Source organism: Rhincodon typus, chromosome 6 (genome assembly GCF_021869965.1).
Source record: "Rhincodon typus isolate 14 chromosome 6, sRhiTyp1.1, whole genome shotgun sequence".
Taxonomy (NCBI): Eukaryota; Metazoa; Chordata; class Chondrichthyes; order Orectolobiformes; family Rhincodontidae; genus Rhincodon; species Rhincodon typus.
The window spans coordinates 97,382,637-97,406,147 of record NC_063337.1 but is presented as its reverse complement, the minus strand read 5'-3'; the positions used below and the strand labels follow the sequence as shown (position 1 = coordinate 97,406,147).

General features: G+C 39.2%; 1 protein-coding gene across 1 annotated transcript; it reads left to right on the top strand.

The window, feature by feature from the left end:
• Nucleotides 1-138: 138 nt before the first annotated feature.
• LOC109913921 (palmitoyl-protein thioesterase ABHD10, mitochondrial-like) lies at nt 139-23,511 on the top strand. The gene is made up of 5 exons (XM_048598234.1): nt 139-282; nt 6,112-6,292; nt 10,918-11,029; nt 18,255-18,392; nt 21,617-23,511. The coding sequence occupies exons 1-5, from the start codon at nt 147-149 to the stop codon at nt 21,956-21,958; spliced, it is 909 nt and encodes a 302-aa protein (XP_048454191.1). The 5' UTR covers nt 139-146; the 3' UTR covers nt 21,959-23,511.

Sequence of the window (23,511 nt, the reverse complement as noted above, 5' to 3'; positions counted from 1 at the left end):
TTCATCGTGGACCGCCCCTTTATGAATAATAACGAAACACCGCCCTCTCGATGACGAAACTAAAAGGCTCCGCCCTCTCACTGTTAATACTCACGAAGCACCGCCCTCCAGGTGATGAATATTTAGGAGACCCCGCCCATCCGCTCATGAATATTCAGTGTCCCTTCCCACTCGGTCCGCTTGGTGTCATGGCGGTTGCTGTGCTGTGTCGGTTGCCGGGCCTGCTCGTTGTAGGAAGCGGCGCCTTGTGGCGGCCGGTGCCCTGGTCTCCTCATGCTGTGGGTGAGTTGATGAAGGTTCCTGTGGTCGGGGCTCCGGGGCCCCGGGGCCCCGGGGCCAGTCCGACTGTGAGAGAGGGACACGTTTGGTTTGAAGCCTGAGCTGGTGGCCCCTGGGCTTGGGGGGTGTTGGGGGAGGGGTTAGGGTGTCCAGGGTAAAAGCCCTTCAGTTCGCATTGGGAATTCGAGCTGGGCTGGGGAGCATCTGATGACCTGAGCCCTCCTGCTTTCTTAACGTTGTACTGCCTAATTGTCATGGGAAAGTCACTGTATCCAACAGGTAGACCCTAGCCCCTAAGTGGAGAAATATCTATGATCAGTCAGACCCATACTAATCCCTGGAATGCCATGATGTCTGCACCTTTCCATATTTTAGCTAACTGTCAGTATCAGTGTTTCATGGAAAGATTATCTCTGTGAGCCCTGGTGGCTTTTTCCCATGCAATCCTGCGCCATTCCCCCTTGTTAATTATGCAACCAGCCCCCATGGCACCTTCCTGTTGAGTCTTGCACTGGCTGAGATGGTAGTACCGCTGCTGTCAGCGCTTTCTGCTGCTCGCATCACTTCTCGGAAGTAGATGGCCAAGTATCGGAAGTTGGCACCTTGCTTTGTGGACAGGGTGGTGGAGAATGATGACTGTCCTCTTCCCTTAGGTGCTGTACCCTGTGAACATAATTGGAATACTAGGCTGGGTCAGTGTAGTGTGCATGACCCAGAGCAATGCTGCAAAGTGGCTAGCCAAGTTTGTGCTTTGCGAGAGTAAGTGACACCATTTTCTCTGCTACCTTGCACTCACTCTAAGTCAGCCATTGCACACTTTTCACAAAGGCTGATGGTCTACAATTGTCACTAGGCAGCATCTTAAATTCAATGACTCTCACCCACATCATTCTCCTAAAGTATGAAGTCTTCCTATCCTATGCATTCATTTGAGAACCATCCCACCTTTCCTGCAACTGCACCATCAGTAACAGCTCTGTTTTGTGCATCCCCACCCTGCGTCTGTCCTGATTATCTCATTCAAGACATGCTCCTTTATAAATGGGTCAAAAGGGCAAAGACAGGTGGCTGGGTAACTGACATTCATCTCCTCAGCCAGCATAAGCAGAACATAATTGAGTCAGTGGGAGAGGGACAAGACTGCCAGGATACCTGGTGCAGATCTCTAAGATGTGGTAATACTGATCACTGGTGAAGTAGATCTTGATTGAGCAAATCTTTTTCTGCCTATGAATTAAGCTCTGTTATAAAATGGTGCTCAGTGATAGTTTAAAGAGCCTTCACCGAGGTAAAACCAGTGATGTTTGCAAATCCCAAAGAGATGAAGTGATGAGATCTTGCACAAATTGAATTGATAATATCCTTGATTGGTTTTTGTGAGATGAGGTCTGGGAGATTCCGTGCAGATTCCCAATGAAAGCTTGGAGCAAGCCAGTCACACACATGTTAAACATCAGTCTCTGGGATGGTATGGTATGCACAACTACAGGTCCTGCTCCAAGTGATATCTCAGTTCTCCTGTGGGTTCTTAGGACATCCTTAGTGTGTTGCTGCACTGAACTTCTATCATCTGGAGGAAATGACAGCTAGGCTGTAAGTTCTTGGCCTTTTAAATGTATCATATATGTTGTGGCACCAATTCATTTGGATATTGTGATGGTGATAGCGGTGCCACTTGCTTCCCCCCCACCTACGCTCTCCTCCCTGCCCATCAGGCACACAGCAACATTTCAAATAAGGATCCATGTTCGTACATTCTTGTGCTTCCACTTGAGAGGAGAGCAGCCCCCATGTTCCTGCAGCAGTGGGATGTATGGAAGGTATTTATGAATTGAAGAGTGCAAGTGCCACTTAAGATGGTTTTCAATCATTTCTGCTTCACAAAGCTTGGTTGGATGAATTTGTCATGATTGACATTTGCATGATTACTTGTGACTGACATTTGTAATGTGTAACAGTTGTTCACTGCATGAGCTGCACATGCACAGTAATTTGATGCTAAATGTATGTCATCATTGAATTTATGGAAGCCTGATCAAAGCAAGTGCCTCCCATTGCCCACAAAGTATACCTGGCCCCCTCAGATGAGATGAAATAAAACAAACTGACACCATCCTCATGCATGCTCAAAGCCACTTTTCATCTTATAATTGTGCAGCTGAGATTTGGAGAAAATAGAAGGTATTGAGATTGCACTCCTGAGACTGAATTCCAAGCTCTGTCTAAAAGTTAAAACAATTTTTGTGCCCTTGGGTCTTGATAAAGCTGTGCTGTGGGGCACACAGATGAGGGGCAATGATTCGTTTGATTTGGATTAATGGTATCAATAATCGAGGTGACAGAGCAGTTAAGCAGGGTAACAACACCAGAGCTATCATGGTGGCTGGAGAGCCAAAGGAATCAAAATCTGGAATTGGAGAAAGCATTTGAGAAAACTACCAATGTTTTTTTGAGGTGAGGGAAATCCGAATAAAGGAAGGAGAGGATTGATATTAGACGAGGAAATAATGAAGTCAGAAATAACTTTCTCAGTGATTCAAGATCCAGCGGCATCTGAAAGATAACTAAAACTTACCAGGGATAGTAGGGACTGCTGATGCTGGAGTCTGAGACAACAAGGTGTGGAGCTGGATGAATGCAGCAGGCCAGGCAGCATCAGAGGAGCAGGAAAGCTGACATTTCAGGTCTGGGCCCTTGTTCAGAAATGGGGGAGGGAAAGGGGGCTCTGAAATAAATAGGGAGAGGGGGAGGCGGTGATAGGTGATTACTTGTGAGCAACATTTGTAATGTGTAATATTTGTTCACTGCATGAGCTGCATATGTACAGTAATTTGATGCTAAATGTATGTCATCATTGAATCTGCGGAAGCCTGATCAACGCAAGTGCCTCCCGGAATGACCTCCCATGGATCACAAAGTATACCCGGCCCCCTCAGACGAGATGAAACAAAACAAACTGACACCACCTTTGTGTGTGCCACCTTCTATCTCTGCCCCCCCACCTCTATTTATTCCAGAGGCCCCTTCCCCCTCCCCCATTTCTGAAGAAGTGTCCAGACCCGAAACGTCAGCTTTCCTGCTCCTCTGATGCTGCCTGGCCTGCTGTCTTCATCCAGCTCCACACCTTATCTAAAACTTACCAGGGTTAGGCTTGGAGAGTGAACATGAAGGATGAGATTGAGAAGAACGTGACAGTAGTGAAATCTGAGGAGAGCTGCTTTTGAGAATTTAAGTGTAGGTTTAAATCAATGAGGAAGAGAGGCTGAAGAAAGAGTGGATGAAGAATATTTTGGGAAAGAAGTTAGCATTGGAAAACAATAAACTGATAGTTTTGAATAATACATGAAGGATGAAAAAGGGTAAGGTGCCAAAGTGAGTTGGAGACAGATGGTGGTGAGGTATAGTGACAATATAAAGTAATGAAAGTTGTTTAAGTAAAACAGATTTGTGGGCATCGGTATTTTTATTGGGGGCTGAAATTCCTATCCTTGGACGTGGCTCAGCTTTCTTATGTAGGTTGATGCGGTTATGATGTCACCTGGCTAAGGATATGCTGGATCACTGCTTTTATCCCACTTTCCAAATATTTTTTTCATGAAAACATCATTGAAAGATGTTAGTCTAGCCAGGTCTGATGACATCATCCTGAAAATTTCCACCAGTCCCATTTAACTTAGTTGAACCTCACAAAAGAGCAGTTTCTTCTAAATTAGAAGGCCAATTCTCTGTGGTAGTTGATTGTGGAAGATTTGCTTGGAATCTACCAAATTCAGAAACTGGGCAGTACAAAAATATTCACAGCTTTAGCTAACGTTGTCATTTATCTGGATTGTGGCTCAGTGCAGCAGTAAAAAATTAGCCTCAATAACAGTTTTCTCCCTCCACAAAGAGTCTCTTTCCATGCTGTATGTTTCTATGACTCGCCTATCTGCCAACGTAATATTGGCATCTTCATAGACCATGCCCTTCTTGGACATTTGGGGAGCAGAGGATGGTGTGCAGGGCATGTCAGCAGTGTTGAGAGAGAGTTGGAGAGGTAAGGGGAATATAAATGATGCATCATTGATCACAAAGTATACCTGGCCCCCTCAGATGAGATGAAACAAAACAAACTGACACCACCTTTGTGCGTGCCACCTTCTACCTCTGCACCCCCCCCAACCTCTCTATTTATCAGGAAGTCCTGATTCTCCCTCAAGTTGGAACAGGGATTTCTAGAGCTGCAAAATTAACCATAATTTACATTCTTGAATAAACTGTGAAATATGAATGTTGACTGCCACCATAGCTATTCAGCGCTCTGTTTCGCTGGTTTTATGAGGGAGTAATTGCTGTTATTTTTAAATATTGCTTGTTCATCAAAACATTTATCCAACAGAATTTTAATTCACGTACATGGCGGATTGCCATTCTCTCAAAATTTTAATGCACTATTCTGCTTTAACTGAATTTCCACTGAAAATGTTGACCCAGTTGCACAAGTTTTATTATTGTTTGTATTTCATAAGCCTTGTTGCTTTGCTTCAAGCATTTCTGTGCTGCATGAGCAAGATCAGCTGATGGAAGCTCTTGTGACCCAGCCAATTTTCATTAACTGTCAAGCAGGCCCATTAATTGTACAAATACTAAAGGTTGCACTGTTATAAATAACATGTTAGTTGCCAAGAACATAGTCTTGTTGCTTTGAAGAGTATTGTTCTTTTTTTCTGATATCTTCCCTTAGAATCTGCAACTTTGCAATTCATGTCTCGCTGAACAGCTGAGAACATAATATAGTATGACATTTCAACGCAATAATGAAGACTTTGTTGTCACAGTTTCTGGTTTCAGATGGGGCGTAATACCTAGCTCCCATCTTTAGGCAATTGTTGATTCAAAACCGACCCATTACCAGTATTGGGAAAAGTGAGAGTAGCATTGTCATGATCTTTACCTATGGTAATAGATCACCACCTTGCATGCTCTTATCATCTTGCTCTCTTACTTTATCATGTCTATTCAATTTAACACGTCATCCCAAACATGATCCCTTGCCCCCGTGCTTTACTTTAAAGCCTTCTGTATCCATTCCCTCCCTTCGATCTGATTGACTCGGCAGCCAGCCAGCTTCTTTCCTTATTGCTAGATGCTGAAGGTAATGCCAAATTCAATGGCACTTTGGAGTAGAGGAAATTTACATGTTAGAACCCATTTAAATTTTTAAATGGAACTTTTCTAATTCTGTGTTGTGCACTGTCTATTGTCAGCTGACTCTAAAATTTAAGCCTTTGTGTGAAAGAAGAAACAACGTTTAGTCGCTTGTTGAAAGGGAGAAAGTATGTAATAGGAGTTGGAGATGGGCACACTAAGAGCAATGAGAAAAAGTAAGATAAAGACAGGAAGAAGTAAAACTTAGATGCAAACAAAAACTAAGTGAAAAGGAAATGTTATGAGAAGATGGACTACATGGAGGTAAAAAAAATCTATTTCTAATATCATGAGCTATCAGGTAACAATAAATGTATAAAATTTTTCACTGATGTGGAAAGCATCAGGAGGCCCACCCATCCATGGGGCAAATAATGGCCATTTTGTAAGGGCTGTTGCAGGTAGCAGATTCCCTAAATAGCTCTGAGTCCATTGGCGAGACTCCCAGGTTACCTTCCCCTCCTGACTGTCCACTCCAGCTACATACCTACCAGAGCTGGAGCGAGTTCACCCTTAACTTTTAAGCTGGAAGTGGGGATGCAATTAAATTCAATCCTTTGTCGCTTATCAGTGCATTTGAGCAGACTTTTATTTAACCCCTGTAAAGATTGACTGTCAATGTTGATCCATGTTTTGGTGTTCTAGGATGCTGTAAGAAATCAACCAAATACCTAGCTCGTCCAGATGAACCTAAGTTAGCATATAAGAAAATAAAAGGTAGAAGCCCAGGAGTCATTTTCCTGCCTGGTTTTGCCTCAACTATGAAGGCACAGAAAGGATTGGAGCTTGAGGATTTCTGCAAATCACTTGGGCATTCATATATAAGGTCTGTATGGAAATAGTTACAATAGAATCACATATTGCTCTTAGGAAAAGAAACAGCAATGTTTTGTTACATTAAATGTATTTTATTCCAAAATGAATGTTTGACCAATCTCAATTTACTGTTCAGGTACAGTATAGTTTCCCATCTTTTCTCTATTCTCTGCTGCAGTGATTTAAATTAGAACTAATGTCTCATGTGAAATAAAGTCGATGTTGTACAATACAGTTATGATTTCATTTGTAGTTTATTTTCTCAACTCAACTGTGTTCCAGAACAGTGGAAAGGCAGCAAATTGTGAGCTGTTCCATTTTCTTTTCTGAATAATTGGGAGTGTTTTTTTTTTGCAATCCCGCTCCAAAAAAAAATCAGTTGGTTATTGGAATTGAGTCTATGCAAGACAATTTCTAACATATGCCTAAAATGTAATGACATGTATTTTCTTCTTTTGTTCAGGATAGTGACTGAATTCAGTAATGGTAATGCCATTGAATATGAAAGGGTGATGGTCAGATTATCTGGCCCATGTATGGTGCACATGTTTCTTTGTCACATATCAGCCTAAGCATGAATGCTTGCACATCTGAAAAGTTGCACATATTGTGAGTGCTGGGTATTGTTCAATTATCAGCAATCATTCCTGCTTCCAATTTAATGATGGAGCGAACATTATTCCTGAAGCAACTAAGGATGATTAGGTCTAGGCCACCACCCGAGGAGCTCCTGAAACAATCTCCTGGGACTGAAATGATTTAACTTCCAACAACCCAACCGTCTTCCTTTGTATTGGATATTTCTCCAACCGTCTGAGACCTTCTTTTTTTTGTGATTCTCATTGACTTTGCCTGTTTAAAGTCACCATTGGTCAAAGGCTACCTTAATCACAAGTCAGTCTCACCTTGTCCATTTTTGGAGCAAGACAGATCAGGATCAGAGTAGCCCTGGTAGAACCCAAGCTGAGCATCAGGGAACAGTTTATTGCTGTGTAAATGCTACTTGACAGCACTGTCAATGATCATTTCCATCAGTTTGATGATTTGAGTGCATTGATTGGGTTTATTGAGCTCACATCACATAAGCCTGAGTCTATAAAGACAACGGATATTTTATTTTTTGTTTTAAAGTAGTATGGAATCTGGACAATTAGCCTTGATCCAGGATTGAGTCCAAGAGATTGGTTACATTTTGTGATTTCTGTATAGACTGGAGTGAACTTCTGTCCTAGAAAGTCATTAAAACAAATGTCTAAATGAATGACTCCCCATTGAAAAGACATTCAGGGTCCAAGATTACTTGTGGAGTTTACAGCACTTCCTTAAGTCATGACATGCTTGGTGTCTGCAAACTCAACCTAACAGAGAAGTTTAGAAATAGTCATTTAGCAGTACAAAGCTTGGGTATTGTTGCAAAAAGACTTATTTTGTCAAAGCATTTCACCTTGCACTCATCTTGACAGTTCATAAGAAATACCAAAGTGAAAGGAAAACAACATATTATATTGTGAGAGGAGAGTGCTGATTGGTTGGCAAGATGACTGTGATTGGTTGAGCCTTTGCTATGGAGGATGCACTAGTTAATGGTGACAGATAATTAACTGCCAAGTTTTGTTTAAGTTTTAAACCAGGCAGGTCATCTTTGATTCATTTCTCAGGGCAATGCCTTGACCAGAGAAAAGCCAAAACCTATTTTGTTGTGTTGAAATTGGCATAGTGTATGTTCTTTCTATTTGTAAAGAGCAGGGCCCTGTATATTAATATATGTAGCTTCCCAATGCAAGCAATTATAACATCTCTGACCCCAGCTCAACCTAACTTGGTTGTCAGTATAATTTTTCTCACACTCTGGCTTCTTTAGCAGATAATGTCCAATTGTGTCATCAGAATAATGGCCAAAGTGATTTCTGCAAGTGTGGGCTGGTTGACTATAGTCAACACCTTCCTTACGGCAAACAGTTGAAAGGATATATTATTTGATATGGTCACCATCTTTGAAATGCATGGCCTCCATACCTATCATCACACCAAACTGAAATTCATATTCTGCAATTCTCATTTGTGTAAAAGGCAGAATGTCTTTTCAGCTTAACTGCAGCATCCTGTTGGTGTTGAGCATCCCTCATGTTGCAACTACAAACAAACAGTGTGAAACATCTAACTTTACCTGCTGCTCAAACTTTCGAGATTAACTAATTCTTCCAGGGTTGAGGTAGACTGGGAACCTTTCAGGACCAGTAGTGAAGTTTGGAGAAACCGTTTTATCACAGGCAGCTGTCTTGCTGCCATTTAATGGTTTATTGTATCACAATGGCTTATGACATAGAATCATTTGTGTGAACAATAGAAATATTGATACTATAGTCATGTAATCAAACCTGACATGAGATATCAATTTGTACTATTCCAAAGTCTGGTAATTAACTCCCAGCAGTCCTGTCTAAATGTACAATCAGTGAACAGAGGGCTCATTTGTTTTCAACTACAATATTACATCACTTCAAATACATGCTCGGTGACAACTTTGCATGAAAATACAGAAGCTTCTAACCTCCAGTTATCTTCAAAGAAACAGTGGGAAATCCTTCAGGCTTGCAGCATTTTCATCTTGTAGGATGTGAGATTTGTTTCTTGTTATTTAGTTAATAATCTCTGTTCAAGTGTTATCTCTAGAACTCGTGTGTTTCTGTGTCTGTGTTTTGAGGGAGAGAATGTTTCATTATGTTCACATTTTGGGTGTTATGTAAAGTAAACTTTTTTCTTTTGTTTTAACTTTGACAGCTTGTTTATGTCAGTCCTTAAAGTGACAATATTCAAACCAGAACTAGTTCTGAAAGTAAATGTTGTTGTAAACAGCCAAGAGATGATGCAAAAGGAGAAAAAATGTCTCACAGGTCACTTGGATTTGGCATACTGTTTGTGCATGGGATATAGCTGAGCAATTTTCCTGTGTCTGGTAGATGCTAAAAGAGAAATTAGGCAATAGGAGGGACTGAAATGGGAAATAAATAATATAGGCAATGGGGGAAAATAAACGGTAGGCTTTCTGTAATCACAAATTGTGTACCAACAATTAGAAGATGTACTAACTACTAGAAGATGTGAACGTCTGGGTAATTGGGTAATTGGTTAATATAGTCATGTGTATTAGTTCAAATGTGATTGGATAACGGAGTCTAGTCGGAGGAAACAAAGGGTTAAAGTCACCCTTTCGGGGGCCAGTATTCTAGCTATATTTGAATAGCTTAGCATGAAGATTATAAATATCTGAAGCACACATTTTTACTATGATGGCCAGAATATTGTCAGGGCCCATAGTCTTCAGGAATAAAAAAGCTGAAGGATGGGTTACTGTTGATGGGCTGAATGCGGCCATGTGAATGTTGGGAATATTAGGATCTGGGATTCAATGCTGTGTGGGCAGGGTGTTGTGCTTCCAGACTCTACATGTTTAAAAACTTGGTGACTTGTTATAATTTCTTTGGGAAGTAAGAATTTACTTCTGCAAGAGTGCAATCTGGGACGCAATGGCTGAACCTTTATTAGGCTTAAATAAACGTTGAAATGTAATGAGCACAGTCAATAATAAATATATTTTACTTGGGGCAATTTCAACAAGCTAACGCGTAGGAATAGATGAAATATGTTGGGAAGAAAAGATAGAAAACAGGTCAGTACACAAATCGTGAGAGATGTTTAAATTGGACATGACTAGAAAATTAAGTTTTAAGTACACTTGACAGAGATACATAAATGCTATGATTAACACACATACTTGCATACAATACGCATGGAAATAAAATCAGATAAATAAATGCATACATACACCTACAAGCAATGCAAATGTAAGAACATTGATAACTGGTGGAAGTACTTACAAATGTGGCCAAAATTAAGATTTATAGTCCAATTCATATGATGACAAAAACAGTGATCTAACTAATAGAATAATACAAATAAATACATGAACGTGATTTTAAAAAAAACTCCCTCCCTCGTTTTAAGAGCAAAATGCTGAGACTGCTGGAACTCTAAAATAAAAGCAGAGCTTTCTGGATGCACTTAACAGGATTGGCACTCAGTCTGTGACCTTTCACCACAACTTCTGATGAATGATTACAGACTTGAAACGTTATTTCTGTTTCTGCCTCCACAGTGCTGTCAGATCTGCTGATTATTTCCAGCACTTTCTGTTTTATTCCTGTACTCTCCTAGCATCCGGTGTATTTTGTTTCTGGTTCATTGGCCTCTAACCAGAAAACATGACACTGATCCCCTCCTCTCGGGACCGGTTCAAACACTGATATAACAAGTAGGACTTGTTCGACTTCATTTTTGTGAAGCATTTTGATTTGCATTAATACAAATTTTGTAACGAGTTCTGGCCTTGTTAAGAAATAACTAAGTTGCTGTTACCATTTAGAAATCAATAGTTAGTCTACATTTATTTTTGTTTTGGGGGAGTGAAGCAATTCATCAATCTTTTGATTTTTAAGCGTTTGGTTTATCAGCTGTGTAGCAATAGTTTAGACATCTCTCCCGATATAACATTCAATAATTTTGTCTTTTAAAGTGATTTTAAAAACCTGAAACTTTGTCTTGTGTTTTACAACATTTTGGTTTTATCCTTACAAGGTTTGACTATTCAGGATGTGGTGCGTCCGAAGGAAAGTTCAGTGAGAGTACAATAGGACAGTGGAGGAAGGATGTTTTGGCTGTGCTTGATGAACTCTCAGAAGGACCACAAGTAAGATTTTATGGCCAAACTATTGGGAACAGACTTGTTTTGCAATAGGTTCAAAGGTACATGGTGAGAATTTCCATTGACTGTAACTGTAAAAGGCAAGTGTTCATATTGCCAGCTGCTGTCTAATTGGGTATGTAGAAAACAGTAAGGGTCAACTTGTACTTCGAGATGATGACTACCAAACTGTAAAAATGTTATCCGTGTCAGGAAAAATTGGCTGTCTGACAAATTGTTGCTTTACACCATCACTGTGGTTCATAAATGTGACATTTCTGTACCACATGTGCCCAGCATGTTTTGGAACTCTACCATTTGTAACTTGATATCATATTCAATCCCAAGATGAATTTTTGACCCATGTATCTTGTCTAGCACAAAGATTGCACATTTCTACCTTGGTATATCTGCTGATGAAACTCTCATCCCTCTTCATCTCTGAACTGACTGTTCTAATGCCTTTGTGGCATATCTCCCAGGTTATGTTCAGTCATCTAAAGTTTTCTTTCTTGTAAAGAAAGAGTTTTTATTTGATATAGCACTTCTTGTGACCACCGGATGCCCAAAGCACTTTACAACCAGTGAATTACTTTTGAGCTGTCGCTACTGTTGTAATGTAGGCAACACAAGGGTGAGTTGTGTACAGTAAACTCTCTCAAACAAGAGTATGATTCCATCCAGATCATCTAGTTTTGTGATGTTGATCGAAGAATTATTGGCCAGGACACATGGCATAACTCAGGATAAGGAGTTTTGATGAATGCTCACAGACCTGAAATGTCCAAGAATACTGCGCTGGAGTGTCAGTTTGGATCATTACTTCCAAGTCCTGACTTAGAACTTGACTGAGGTGAGAATGTTACAAACTGGCCCATGAATACATTGCATCCTAGACAAAGCCTCACTTAGCCTTCACCTCTGTCTTGCTGACTGCAATTGGCTCACATCCAGCAATGCCTTTAATTTAAAGTTCTCATCCTTGTGATCACAGTTCCTCATGGCCTTGTTGCTCTATATCTCAATAATACTGTCCATTCTTCTGACTGTAACATTGTGAAAACCGCTTTGCTTCAATATTTTACGATCGAGAATGTACCTGCTACCCCCCACTCTTTCTTTCCTTTGAAATCATCCTGAGAAGCCCCTTCTGGCCAAATGTTTAATCACTACTCCTAATTTTACCTCCTTTAGTCCTGCATCCATTTTCTTTTAATTCAGTCATATAATGTAGGCATCTCTGAAGCCAACATACATTGTTCATTCCTAATTGCTCAGGGAAGGGTGTAGGAGAGCAATATTCTTGAAACACTGCAGTCCATGTGATGTGGCTACATGCCAGTAATGTTAGGAATCCCAACCACAGTAAAAAGCCTGCCATATAGTTTCAAGTCAGAATAATGGGTGGCTTGGAGGGCAGCTTGCATGTGGTAGTGGTGTTCCTACAAACCTGCTGCCATTTTTCTTCCAAGTGTTAGAAGTCACAGGTTTGGAAGGTGCAGGCAATGGACCAATTTGAAGTGTAACTTGAAGATGGTGCATGTTGCTGCAGTTGTGCAGTGGTGAGGGGAGTGAATGTTTTAACATAATGGATAGGATTCCATTCAAGTGGATTGCACTGTCCTGGATTGTATTGAGCTTGTTGAGTATTTCTAATGGTGCACTTATCCAGCCAATTGGAGAGTATTCCATCACACGGGAGTCCAAAGCTAGAGGACATCGGTTTAAGTTGAGAGGGGAAAGATATAAAAGGGACCTAAGGGGCAACCTTTTCACACAGAGGATGGTGCGTGTATGGATAGAGCTACCAGAGGAGGTGCTGGAGGTTGGTACAATAATGACATTTAAAAGGCATCTGGATGGGTTTATGAATAGGAAAGGTTTAGAGGGATATGGGCCAAATGGGACCAGATTTATATAGGATATTTGGTTGGCAGGGATGAGTGGGACTGAAGGGCCTGTTTCCATGCTCTATATCTCTGACACTCTGACTGTTGACTTGAGCTGAAAATGATGGGCATGCTTATGGGAATCAAGTGGTGTGTTAGTTACTCCAGAGTTTCCAGTTGATCAACAGTAAATTCTAGAATGTAAATGAATTTAAGCAGTAATAGTGCCATTGATTGTCAAGGGACATTGATTAGATTCTCTCTTTTTGGAGATGGTGACTTTAGTAATTGAGCAGCACATATTATTTCCCCCCCTCCCCCCAATTTATTTGCCAACCCATTATTGTGACGTGGACATGAACTGATTCATCATCTGAGGAGTTATGAATAGATTGCTATACTTTACATTCAATAAAGAGCATTTCCATTTCATATCCTAATGTGAAGGGAACATCATTTGAAGTAGATGAAAATAGTTGGTTCTTCAACCTACACAGTCATCTTCTTTGTGTTAATGTAACTCCAGTTAGTGAAGAATTTTGCCCTGATTTGAATTAAATGCAATTTTACGAGGGATCCTGGATGCTGCCTTGAGTTCGGGGCCGTCAGTTTTGATTTGCCTCTTGAATTCACCCCTTTTTGTCTTTGTTTAGGCCAAAGTTGTAATGGGATCTGGAGCTGAGTGGCCCTAGCAGGGTCTGAAATGAGCATCCGTAAGAAGATTTGCTGTGAAAGTGTCACATGATAATATTGTCTATTATATCTTGCATTGCTTTGCTGTTGATTAACAGACTGAAAGGGCACTCGTTGCTTAGATTGGATTGTCATGCTTTTTGTGGAAGGGACATACTAGGGCAATCTTCCACTTTATTGGATTGTTGTCAGTGTTGTTGTTGTGCTGGAACATCTTGGTTAGGAATGCAGCTAACTCTGGACTGCACGTCTGAGATGTTGTTGGGGCCAAAAGTATCCCCTTTGCCAGATCCACTGCCTTCAGCTGTTTCTTGATATTGTGTAGAATAATCAAATTGGCTGAAGACATCTATGATGCTGGGTTGGATCTTTCATTATGCATCCATGTGTTATGGGTAAATAACCACAAGTTACTTTTAATTCGGCTACTTATTAAGAAATCTTACAGACAATCGAGTAGTGAAACTGGTATAAACGTCATTGCCCTTAGCAACCGAAATAAGACCCCTTAAGAAAGCAAGGTAAGTCTTGCAACTCAACTTGGCTATTATCCGATTATTGGTGGAACTTGACCACGATTCCAACCAACAGTGTCTGTCTCTGGAAGTGTCCAAGGTTTGATCCTTTTGCAGTGTTGTTCTTTGAAGTTCTGCTAAAGGGGGAATCTGGTGTTTAATTCTTAAACAGATTTTCATCCTCCAGGTCTAGGTGTGATATTATTGATGTTTTTTTTAAAAGTCCTTTCATCCAAATTATTGTAAGTCTGCAGCTTATCTTATCAACAGAAGCAGCTTATTTGTTCCTTATCAAATTTGGCCTTTACTGTCTGTTTGAAGACACCATTTTCCTAAACTAACTCTTTAAATTCTGGCATTCCGTTATCCTCGTAGTGTAAAGCAGCTCGTTATCAAGCAGATGTCAAAATAGTTTTGTTCATGCAGTTTTAACTCCCTCTTTTCCCCAGACATGGCTAATTGCTTTCAATTCCTGTATAAGTTTGTTCTTGTCCTTTATTAGTTTATTCCAGACATAGTTATTGCTGCTGCTTGTTCATTCAATCCATAATCACTTATTAAAGTTCTGATATCTGTAATATCACACCTGGTTGAGATGTCGCAAAAGCTTTAGCCTTGTCCCTTAATCTTTAATATGCTAAACACTGATGTGGTTGTTTATGGAGCTTGGTCCAGTTATTTGTTTAATTGTTCACCATCATTCATAACTGTGACAGGACTGCAGAGTTTTGACTTAATTCATTCATGCCTGACTTAGCTCTGACCATGACATGCTGCTTCCACTGTTTAGCGTGCAAGTACTCGTGTCTTGTAGTTTCATCCAGTTAGTACAATCTTTGGTATGCATGGTACTGCTCCTGTCATGTCTTCCCACACTTATTGAAATAGCGTAGTTTCCACGTTTTGATTGTAATTGTAACATGAAGGATATGCCAGGCCATGGGATTACAGATTGTGATTGAATACAATTCTTCTGTTTCTGATGAGCTGCTGGATCTGAACTTAGTCTAACACAGTGTTAGTACCACACAACATGGAGAGTGTGCTCAGTGTGAAGAAGGGACAATATATCCATAGAGACTGTGGGCAATGGTCACTCCTATAAGTGTTGTCAGTAATAGATGCGTATATTGCAGGTATCCTGTCATTTTTCCCCCTTGTGAAAAATATTGAGAAAATTAACACGTGTAGTTCATTCCTACTGCATTCTACCACTTTGTCCATAATGTTACAGCTGAACCATTTATATTGGTGGATGTTGAAGTCCACCACCAAATGCACATTCTCTACCTGGCATCACTGAATTTTAATAGTACAGAAGGAGGCCATCAGGCCATTGTAGCACAGACCTTTTAATTCGAGCACATTCTCAAATGTTAATGAGAAGAACTTTGCAGACTCGACTGGACACAGTGAACCTCCGAACTGGTGCCAAAGTCAACGCTAGGTGTACCATGCAATTTTACTCTTATTCAACATTTGTTGTAATTTGATGTAATCGATGGCATGCTTAACTATTTCTGAAACAATTGAGAAAGAACCACATCAATGCAAGTCTGAGGCACACGTAGACCAGACCTGATAGAGGTACATTCCCTTCCCTGAAAGAGACCAGTAAACCAAATAAATTTTTCAGCAATCCTTCCAGGTTTAGTTCATACATTTTAAATTCCCTGTGATTTGATTTGACTTAATGGCTGTAGATCGTAAGTCATCAGGTTTTTGGATTACTAGTTCAATAATATTACCAGTATGCCAAAATGCTCATAAACGTTCCCTTACATTCACCCACAGGATTTGGACGTCACTGGCTGGCTCAGCATTTATTATCCATCCCTAATTACTCTTGAGTAAGTGATGGTGAACTGTCGTCTTGAACCTCTGCAGTCCATTTGGTCCCTTGCAACTTTCCTAGTATCAGTTATATATTATTCCTGTTACTCTATTCATTTATTAACTCACTTATTAGCTCCAAGTCAGTAACTGGAAATTGCATGATCTCCTTATCCCTCCAATCAGAATTTGCTGTCCGCCTCCCCGCAAAACCACAATCTAAGCCTGCAGTGCGATCTGAAGTGATCATCTTAGCTTTAGCTCTTTACTTAGAAGTGGCTCCTGAAAGGAGAGAGAGGACCTAACTGAAGAGATCTCTCAATAAAGTCTTTTTAAGAACATATAATGCAAGGTTTTAAGATGATGTGGAGGTGACAGTGTTGGATAGGGGTGGACAAGGTCAGAAGTCACATAACACCAGGTGATAGTCCAACAAGATTATTTGAAATCACAAGCTTTCGGAGCACTGCTTCTTTGTCAGGTGGGCTCCTACAACTACTAATAAACTAGCTGTGTTTCAAAAGATAAATGAGCAAAATACTGTCTCCTAATCATTTATCAGTTGCCCTGCCAGACCTAGCTGGTTTAATGAACTCTCTGAACTGCTCTCGTCCACTGCTCACACGGCAGTCTCATTCATTTGCTGTCTTCTAATTTGCTCAGTAGGATTATTCCAGATACCAGTCAACTTTGGAAGATCACAATAAATACATCCGTTGTTTGTGCAGTCATTTCTTTAAAACTCAAGGATGTAAGCCAAAAGGTCCCAGAGATTAGGATTTGTTTACTTTCAGTCCCTGTTCAACTGTAGCTTCACAGATTCCTTCTGCAATCTGATCCATCGTGACAGAATTGCTGCTCCGGTTATTTCTTGACACTGAAGAGAATGGGTCATAGCTGGAGGCAGACTCATTTATAGGAGTCACTGTTAACCTCAAGTCTTACTAAGGTACTAGATTAAGAGTTTGAGTTGTTAGGACATCACCCTTCTTCTATGGCTTACCCCTATAGCTGTTCATCAGAGCTAATATATGACTCTTCTTCTTGGCAAGCTGACAGCTTGGTTTGCCTTCCACTTAGATGGCTGCTAGTGCCCAGCACATTGCATCTGGGGGTTCCATTTGATCCTGTGTGCACAATATTATCCAGTTTATGCACAGTTCTGGTCTTTGAGCTGTTCATTGTGACACTGGTAGTAATTGACACAGTACTTACTATCTTGTTGTCTTCCTGTTCCATGGTGTGTGGCTGTACCTCCTTTTCCATTTCCTTCGGGAGGAGTCAAAGTGGATATTGCTCCTGCAAATCTGAATCTAGAAGAGTTAGGGTGCAGTGTATCTGGCCACTGTAGGACCATGTTTCCGATAGGATGACCTGATGCTTGAACATGAGGATTGTTTAGGAATTAGGAATCGGGAATAAATATGAATAAGAAAAAGAATGCCCACGTACGTCTTGGTAAAATGTCCCTGCACTACCTGTAACAATGGTAAATGTGTTGTGTTGCCACAGAAGATAAAAACTGAAGATTATGAATGAGTATTGAATGGTGTTTGTGTGCGTGTCTTCTGGGATATCTCGTGTGTAAAGAATCATAGTGTACGTCTAGTATGAGTAAAGCCTGAAATGAATTTATTACTGTTGGTTATTTGAATATTTTTGTAATCTTAAATGGTAAAAGTTTGTTGAGATTGTGGTGCATTTATTGAGAAGTGTGTTTGAGGATGGGACCTTTTGCCATTTGTGTCAAATAGTTCAATTTTTCTACAACGCTGTAGTGGTATCATGTGCAGGGCTCCTAACTGCCACCGTCTCAGCAATCTCGTCCCACATAATATGCAACGTCATTTGCACATCCTGCGATTACAGGGCATTCCTCCTCCTTTGTACTACTTCCACTAGGGCCTTCAGTGCCATATCCAGGAACCTGTGAGCACTCCTTCAGACCTTGAGCCATTCTGAAACCTGCCATTGTCTCTAAGCTGATACACTTCACACATTCAGAAGAAATGTGAATATCCCACTCCTACATTAAAATTGTTCCTAATCATCTTGTCCATTTTACCTCCTCTAGGCAAGTCTAAAATGTAGAAATCGCCAATTAGTTTACAAATTGCAAGCAAAAATCAAATATTAAACAATGTATATTATTAACATAGTACCCCCCCCCCATGCCTCTTTTCATTCATTTCCTAAAATAGCCCTCTTAAACCCCTCTCTTTGATAATTAGACAGTTGGGAGAGAAATATGAATGAATGTATCTTATTCATCCTGAATAGTAAATGCATTTTTTTTAATAGGTTCTGGTGGGTTCCAGTTTGGGTGGATGGCTGATGCTCCTAGCTGCAATATCACGCCCAGATAAAATAGCTGCACTTGTTGGCGTAGCTACAGGGGCTGATTATTTGGTAAATGCTTTCAAACAGCTTCCTTTGGCGGTAAGTGCAGTGCATTTTTAACTTGGACTCTCTAATTATTTTTGCTTCGTATGATTGTTTGATATCCATAAACTCTTAATATGTTTTTAAGCTTAACAGTTCATCTTTGTCCTTTCTCCTCCTTCACACTATCACACCTCATCCAGCTGAACTAATGGCTTTTGAACATGGTAAAGTCAGAACAATCGCACCTTTCAACTAAAACATTGCAAAATAAAGAATAATTGCTAATGAGGCTAACTCACCAAGGCCGCCTTCAGCTGCTTTCACCTACTCTCGTATTCCAGTTCCTTTTTCAGTAAATGCTAATGTTCCATTTTACTTCCAAATTATTCACTGTACCTTCAAAATAACCTTTTGTGATTCATCTACCAGGATATGCAGATTGCTCCACATCTCTGATCTGACAGATGGATTCAAATTTATGTGGAATCTTACCAGATAGGGAATAGATAGGGAGGAAATGTTGCCACCAGTGACTGGATTGAAAACCAGTGAGAACAGATTTAAATTAATTAGTAAAAGAACCAACAGTGTTATGACACAGACAGACTAAATCAGTCTAAAATATACATTTAGCCAAACTATATCAGCCTTTCTGCCTCTGCATTTGCTACACAGTAAAATTAAACCTTCAAAGACCCTCAAATAGTGACTCCTGTGGTCCCTAACAAAACTTTTGAATGGCCAATCCTAGGCTTTGCAAATAATTAATTTCCAGACCCATTGGTTTGTATTTTAAACACGGGGCTTAACTATTTTTTAAATGCACTACAACTTTAGCAGAGAAAATTAAATTACATGGTAAGCTGAAAAATGTCTATGCTTTCAACTCGACATTTGTTTTCAGCCCCTTTCACATAAACAGAGTTAAGCGTTAAATAAAACAAAATAGAAAACTGGTCAAATTACTTAAATAGCTTTCACAATGCATTGTTTCCCAGGCATAGATGTGGACTCATGGTGCTTTTCTGAAATGTCAATTAGGATTACCTTAGTTCACCCAGGCAAAGACAGCAATATTTCTAACTCAGCTTTCTATTGTTTGGACTTCTGGAAGCTGGTGTAGCTGATTAGGCAGGGAGCTTTCAAATCTTCGTGCTGCCCCATTAGCAGTCCAAAAGCCATCTCTCAGAAAACAAAGTTTAAAACAAAACAACTTTAATTCTGTTTCCACCCTGATAGGCTGATCAACTCTTCACAAAGCCTCAATTACCATTCCACAGCTGCCACATGCTTGAACATTGGGTCTCTTCCAGACTTGCTAGAACCAATTCCCAGTTACTGACCTCATTAATAGCCAACTCCTGCTACCAGTTTGAACATAGTGCTTTTGCTAGGGTCAGTGTGTCTGTTGGAACCCCTTTTAATCAGAAATCAATTCGCAATCAGCTGCCAGGCTTGGTCTCTCAAAAAAAGCATGTTTGGTCTGTTCTTTTCCTTTTATCACAAGCTGTTCCAAAGTCCACAAGTCATTTCCAGCTGTCAGTTCAAAATTGATCAAAAGAATAAAAATAAAAAATCCGCAAGGGTTCTAACAAAAATCAAATGAGGAGAAAAGGCTTTCACACAAGTAGTTAGGGTCTGGAATGCAATGCCTCAAAATATAATGGAGGCAGGTCCTTTTGAAACATTCAAAGGAGAATTAGACATTTATTGGAAAAGGAAGAATGTGTAGGGTTACAGGGCGGAGACAGGAGAATCGCACTAAGTGAGATGCTTGTTTGGAGAGCCAGTGCAGACACAGTGGGCCGAATGGTCATCTGTTATAACAATTTAATGATTCTGTGAGCTCCACGTTCTGAAATAAATATTTAAATGTTTCTTTTCTTCTGCCAAAGTGGACAACATCACTTTCCAACATTATACTCCATCTGCTAAGATCGCTAACAAACTTATGCCCTTTGCATACTCTCTACCTTTTATTGTCTACTCAGTTCCTTAGCTGTCTTTGTGTGAGTAGCAAGTTTAGCTATTGTATATATGTAGAAATAAATAATTTAATCTTACTTTCAGAGTTGATTGGCCATGTCGTTTTTTTTAAAAGAAGTCTTTGAAAACTTAATTTTACCTTTTTTGTTTACTATTTTATGGATTTTAAAAAGTGAGCATGTCGACATAATGGAAGCTGGATTGCAGAGATTGTGAAGCATATGAAATTTATTTGCGTAAAGCTGCCTGAAGCTTATTCTGTTGCCTAACTGGCTAGTCTCAAACACAAGTTCCAAAATGCAAATGCAACAAACCAGCCGGTTTAATATATGCTTTTGTAGACAGAGTTTTCAACACAATGTACAACTGAAATAAATAGATTAAAATAAAACCTTTAAAAAGTTTTATTCGAATGAGTTGCAAGTTTCTTTCCACTGGGCAGATCAGAATTCCAGGCAGTTCAAGTTGTTGTCAGCAATTATTGATATAAAGTATTGTTTTCTTTTTTGAAAAATCAAGTGAAAAAACATTTATTAACACTTTCAGTACAAAGCATACCATAAATGCACAAGGATCAAGAGTACATTCTGATATCCCTGCTCTATAGTACATTCCAAAGCAGTGAAATACATTGTGTAATTGCTTTAAAAATCTGAACAAGAATCTATATCTAAAATAAAAGCTAAAAATATTGGAAATACTCAGCAGGTCAGACAGCATCTGTGGAGAGAGGAATAAAGTTATGATCACTACTTTTGATAAGCAACAATTTACAGAAGGCAATGTAGGCTCTAAAAAATGTCTAAACTTAATTCATTAAGCCTGAAGGTGTCTTTGGAATATACAGTATTATTTGAGAGAGGAAATAAAAACCTTGTACAATTGTAATGCCTGTGTTCAACATGGAATGTTAAAATTGGCAATGTCCCTAATCCATAACTGCTAGCCTAGAAAACTAGCAAAAGCTAATTAACAAAAACATGAATGATTTGTGTGCATTAGATACTATGCTTTGGATTCTGTCTGACTGGAAATACCACTTTAAGGGACAAATGCATGTAGACATACATAGAATACATGTAGCACTGGCATCATTAGTTAATCCTAGTGAGCAGATAGTGATGTTTTCTTGTCCTGCAGCTGTTTAAGTATAAGTGGTTATACATAGACCCTGGAGAGTGAAGTGATGTAGACGATTATCAGGTAATGCTGATTGTGAGAAATGACAATGTGTTGTAATAATCTGGTGTGATATTTTCCAATATTTTCTAATTCTGTGTTGTTTCTCATAGACACAGAAAGAAATAGAAGCAAAAGGAGAATGGTACTTGCCAAACCTCCAAAAGAGTTCAGAATTTCACAAGATTCCTTACACCTTTCTTAAAGATGCTGAAAATCACTGTGTGTTGCATACTACCATTCCAATAACTTGTCCTATGAGGCTTATACATGGTATGAAGGATGATCATATTCCTTGGCAGATCTCACTGAATGTGGCACAAAATGTTCTTTCCTCGGATGTTGATCTTATTCTTCGCAAACATGGTCAGCATCGAATGACTGAAAAAGACGATATCAAATTGATAGTAAACATAATTGATGATCTAATTGACAAACTTAGAACATTGGCATAACTGTGAAGGGTTAGAAATTAGTACCACACATGTAAATAGTTAACCATACTCTGAATGAATGGAAGCCATTTTCATTGCTGCTTCCTGTGAAATCAATACTCTATGCAAAACATTTTTAAACTGCTCACAACAGAATCACAACAGATGTTGTGAGCAATGTACCTTAGAGCAAAAGTTTGTTCTCAGCAACAGAAAATGATGCCCACATTTTGGTAAATGTCCAACATGAGGCGATGTCTGATCGCATGCCATTTGAGCAGTGAGCATTGCTTGTGTAATCTAATTCCTAAAGATATGTAGCTATACCTGTTACTTTGTAATGCTACAGCTTGGTGGACTGATTTTAATTTCCCATTGGTCATTTAATGGAAATATATGCCTTATGTGATTAATGGGATATGTCTCAAATTGCTGCATTTGTACATAGATAATGTTAGGTATGCTAGCAGTCTCAATCAAAAGAATCCAATACTATTGCTAGACATATTTGCTAACTACAATTCAGAATTATTTTTCTCTGTTCCTGTGTACATATTGTGCATTACTTTGATAATGTGACTGATTTCTATAATATCTATGCTGAGAGTCTCAAAACTTGCATTGTATAATAGTTGTGTTTTCTACTACTATATACTGGGAACATCCCTGGAAAAAATAAATTGCTAATGTTGATATTTTATAAAACTGGTTGTAGAAGTAACATAAAACACATGCTATTTCATAAATCATTGGAACTTTGTCCCTACTTTCATATTACCTTCAAGATTGGTATGTCATCAAGAATGTTGCATTGAGGACATATTGAGAGAAAATATTTTGTCTTGAACATCTATAATGGATTTGCTTAAAATTTTTCAATCTTTTTAGGAAAACTACAGAGTTACATCAAATATTGCAGCATAACATATCACCTGCCTTCTGAGACTTAGATGCAGTTTGATATCAAAGTAAATAAACAACTCGACTAGATAATTGATAAAAGAGGAAACCATGAAAATGTCTGCTTTGTAAACTGGAAGGTCAGCTTTGTGTGAAAGGGATTTTTTTATTTGTTTTCAAAATATCTCATTAATTAATAACTTTACAGGTATTAACCTATGCAATTTCAAGCACATTGTCAGAATAGTTCAGTTTGTTTATATAATAGTTTAGATTTAGCATGTTTATTGTTCCATCTCCCTGGAAATTGATTGGTAGTAAAAAGTTGCACAAATAATCAAACTGGAGAAGAAAACTGAGATTACACTGCTAGTTTTTGTTTTGTTTTCTATTGTTGTCGGTTTGCCTTGTAGGAGATTGAATTTTGATTAGTTCATAAATGTAACATGCCATCATGTGGTCAGCACAGACATGGTGGGCCAAAGGGCCTGTTTTTGCGCTGTACTATTTTTTTGTGTTCTACGTATGACCAATGTGAGATCCGAGTTGTGATTTATTTTAAAATGTTTTAAAGCAGGATTACATTTGGATTAACTACAGAGGAAAAGTCAACAATTTTACTTTGTTATGCAGAGAAGAGAAATAGAAAATAAAGCTAAATTCGTTTCAAAGGA